Consider the following 3,616-nt stretch of genomic DNA (forward strand, 5'->3'; position numbering starts at 1 on the left):
CAATAGCAAGACCACGACTACAAGCATCACCATTGCAACCACCACCGCCACTACCATTGCTGTCTTATTCTGAAGAAATTTCAAAATCTAAATCTAGAGAGCAAGTCGATGAATATGATATGCCACTTGACCCACCCACTGATAGTGAATATACATCCATGGATAATATTATTATTCCTCAGTCAGCATTTCCTCCACCGCTACCGCCACGTCCTAAAAGAACAAATGAAATCATGCAAGATGATTATGATTTATTGCCAGAAGAACATGCTTATCAAATCTTTGATCCAAAAATGATGCTTCTCAAGCCTGCCAACATAATTTTGAATGGTCTTGCAGCGACTAATCCATCAGAATCAGTGATGTTAAATGATGTCTGTACAGGCCCGCTTGGAAGCATGATTTTTACTGATCAAATAAGCTTTTGCATAAGGATACTCATGACAGCTGATGAAAAACCGCACAAATTGGCAAAAGAGATGAAATGTCAGTTGCAAGCTGTTGCCTATGACCAAAAGAGTGCAAGAATTATATTTGCAAGTGAAAAGGGTTTACACCGCTTGGAATTCGATGAGACCAAACCAAATAAAGTAAAAAATCCAAAGCTGTTCTTGAAAGATAGTTATTGCATGTCTATCACCAGTACTAAACCAATAAGAGGAGAGGAAACTTTTATCTATGCAGTGACAAAGAAACATGGAGAAACATTCATTTCCTGCTTCAAACAAAATGGCCAGTTTGTGAATAAGCTAGACGTTATGGGCAGACCTTGTTGTATTGCTTACAAGGATGGTTATCTAGTAGTTGCAACTTCACAAGACAGAAATCTCATCAAAATAAATACAAGTGGATCTCCTCTTTGGGATATTGATGTTGATGCCAGGAAAAAGGGTGTCCTTTTCGACCCATTTCGAGTTGTAATCCTACCAAATCACAACATTGCAGTGTCTGAAAGAAAGCAACATTGCATTTCTGTCTTTTCAAAGGAAGGACAACATATTTTAAGATTCGGTCAATTTGGTGATGAACCAGGAATGTTTAACCAACCAACTGGAATTGCCGTTTGTCTTGAAAAGGAACTGGTAGTTGTGGATTCTGGAAACAAAAGGATACAAATATTTGCTTTGGATGAGCTTGCCAAAGAATTTGAAATTGCAGTCGTAGAAAAGGAAAGAGCTGAAAATGAAGAGTCTGATGATGATGACAATACAATAGAATTGTAAAAGTATGGGTGAATTAGTCTTGGCAGCTATTATTAAAATTTTATAAAGTAGATTAGTGGTACTATAATATAGTAGTCTTGTATAATATTTTTTCATTTTATTTTTAAAGCTGTAAATTATAGTACTTTTTGTGGTTTATTGCATCATCTTTTAAATGAGGAAACAATTTACAGATAATGAATATATTCAGTTAATATACTTTTTTCTGATACATATACATGTTGTGAAAAAGTTTGAACTGATTCCAATCAAAATTGTTTCAGTTCTTATTTTTATACTTGCCTAAATGTTGGCCACATTAGTACTACCATTAGTACACATTGGTATTACTTTCTGATAGATGTAAGTACATTGAAATTGGAGATACAAGTGGAGGAATCAATGAAGTAAAGAAAAAAATTGCAGTACTTTAGTTGCTGTAATCCTTATATTTTTAGGTATAACTGGTGGTCAAAGTGGTTGTATACTTTTGCTGGCAATATTTGCAGAATCTATTTGGATATTTCAATGCTCTTGTACATGTAATATTAGTAACATAGTTTTCTATGTGTCTTTAGCAACTGTAATTAAACAAACATGTCTTAATTGTTAACTTATTAATGTTATAAGAATTAGCTTCAAACAGCATGAGGTGCATTTTTCTTCATATCTTCACCAATCTGAACTAATTGTTCATCTTCTTGTCTGGTGAGTATGTCACACACCGCAATGAGGTTATCATTAGGTGCATCTATTGTTTGCAGCCTTTTGTGCAGCTCACGAATTAATCTACTGCCTCTTTGATAATTGGAGTAACTAAGAACTGTTGTGATGTCATCTAGTATTGAGTGGCTGATGAGTCCTGCACTAAGAAACTCATCACTGATTCTATCAAAGATAGTGCTGGTGCCAGAACCAATGATGGAGCTTAATGCAAAAACTTTCTCTCGAAATACTTCAGATGCTGCATGTAATAGGTTTTTACTAGCACAATATTTATATCATTGTTTACCTTCATTTGATTTTTCACTAGCAGTGCTAGCTGGTGCTGGCTCCAATGCAGGTAAAAATGGTGCTAAAGTACACATAACATTCATAAATGTAATTTATTCATTATACAACTACAAAAACTTACTGCAATCATTTTTTGATTTACGTATTACAATGGCAATACTGTCTTTATCTCCTACATTGATTCCATTGACAGTGATTCTATATTGAAGCCATTCAGCAGCTTCCTCTGCTGCTTGCAATAATACAGAAATATATGGAGGAAGGTCACTTGAAGTGTTGGACTCAGTATAAGCACGTACATCTCTTTCGTGTATCTATATGTAAACAATCATACATTATTCTCTGGTGTTTTGTTCTTTACTATAGAAGGTTCTGCAAGTGGTTGTACAGTCCATCCAATTGGCTTATCTTGAGAAAAATCCAGCTCTAGTTGGCTTTCCTTTCTCATCAGAAAGGGAAAATTCCATTCTTCCTCTCCAAACTTTTTATAAGACTCCTTCTACAGATATAATACAATTTATTTAACAGATCTATTGTAAGTGGTATAAACCCACTTTAAACTTGATGATTGCATTATTGTGAGGAAGGTCATTTAAAGCTGCAAAATTCATTTTCATAATGTCAGACCCTCTCTTGTAATAGATCAATCCTTGACATCTCAGTAAAGGAACTTGTGAAAATTGGTCTAAGTATGTATAAACTTTATTCAAAAAAGGTATGCATACATGTATTTGAACTTACATCCAATAGCAGCTGCAACTGCTGCAGTTGCTGACACCACCAATACAATAGCAATCAATGAGAACTCCTTTAACTGTATGGTACCATATTTGGAACGAGCAAGGAATTCCCCTCCTGGTAAGAGATCAAACTTAAATGGAGGTTGAGAAGAATGTGAGACAACAAAACTGAGATACTTGCTCTGAGATTGATCAGTAATGCTAGCACAATGCATTAACTGAACAGTGACTGGCTTATCTAATGGCAACGGAGAATTGAGAGAAACTGAAGTGACAGAGCTGATGAGCTGGGTTCCTTTAGGAAATACAAATTGCCCAGCCCATAATCCTTTAACTGTCACATCATAGCTAACAGTTGCTGCTGATTCAACTGCAGGAGTTGCGACTACTTCCTGAGGAAAAAACAGATTTAGACCACATTGTTGTAAATTAAAGATATTGTTTGTATCACTGGTAAAAGAGACATTTCTTTCAGTGAAAATGTTATCTTTAGTAGATGTTCCTGCAAACAAATAAAATTAATTATTAATTACACACTAAAATTCAAGTTACCATTTGTATCACTATAACTATCAATAACAACATTATGTTCATGGTGATGCATCAAAAACTAATAAATTTAAGCAAAATACACAGTTTAATTAATGACAGTAAATTATA

The 3,616-nt window shown here is 34.6% G+C and overlaps 1 protein-coding gene across 1 annotated transcript; it reads right to left on the bottom strand.

The window, feature by feature from the left end:
- Positions 1-1,690: 1,690 nt before the first annotated feature.
- LOC109588990 (uncharacterized) lies at positions 1,691-3,590 on the bottom strand. Its single transcript, XM_020005105.1, has 7 exons — positions 3,509-3,590; positions 2,958-3,458; positions 2,771-2,901; positions 2,578-2,715; positions 2,338-2,530; positions 2,215-2,277; positions 1,691-2,166 (listed from the first exon to the last, which is right to left on the bottom strand). Exons 1-7 carry the CDS (start codon positions 3,558-3,560, stop codon positions 1,841-1,843), a joined length of 1,404 nt encoding a protein of 467 aa, XP_019860664.1. The 5' UTR covers positions 3,561-3,590; the 3' UTR covers positions 1,691-1,840.
- Between the last annotated feature and the right edge of the window lie 26 nt (positions 3,591-3,616).

Source organism: Amphimedon queenslandica, unplaced genomic scaffold (genome assembly GCF_000090795.2).
Source record: "Amphimedon queenslandica unplaced genomic scaffold, v1.1 AMPQUscaffold_11724, whole genome shotgun sequence".
Classification (NCBI taxonomy): Eukaryota; Metazoa; Porifera; class Demospongiae; order Haplosclerida; family Niphatidae; genus Amphimedon; species Amphimedon queenslandica.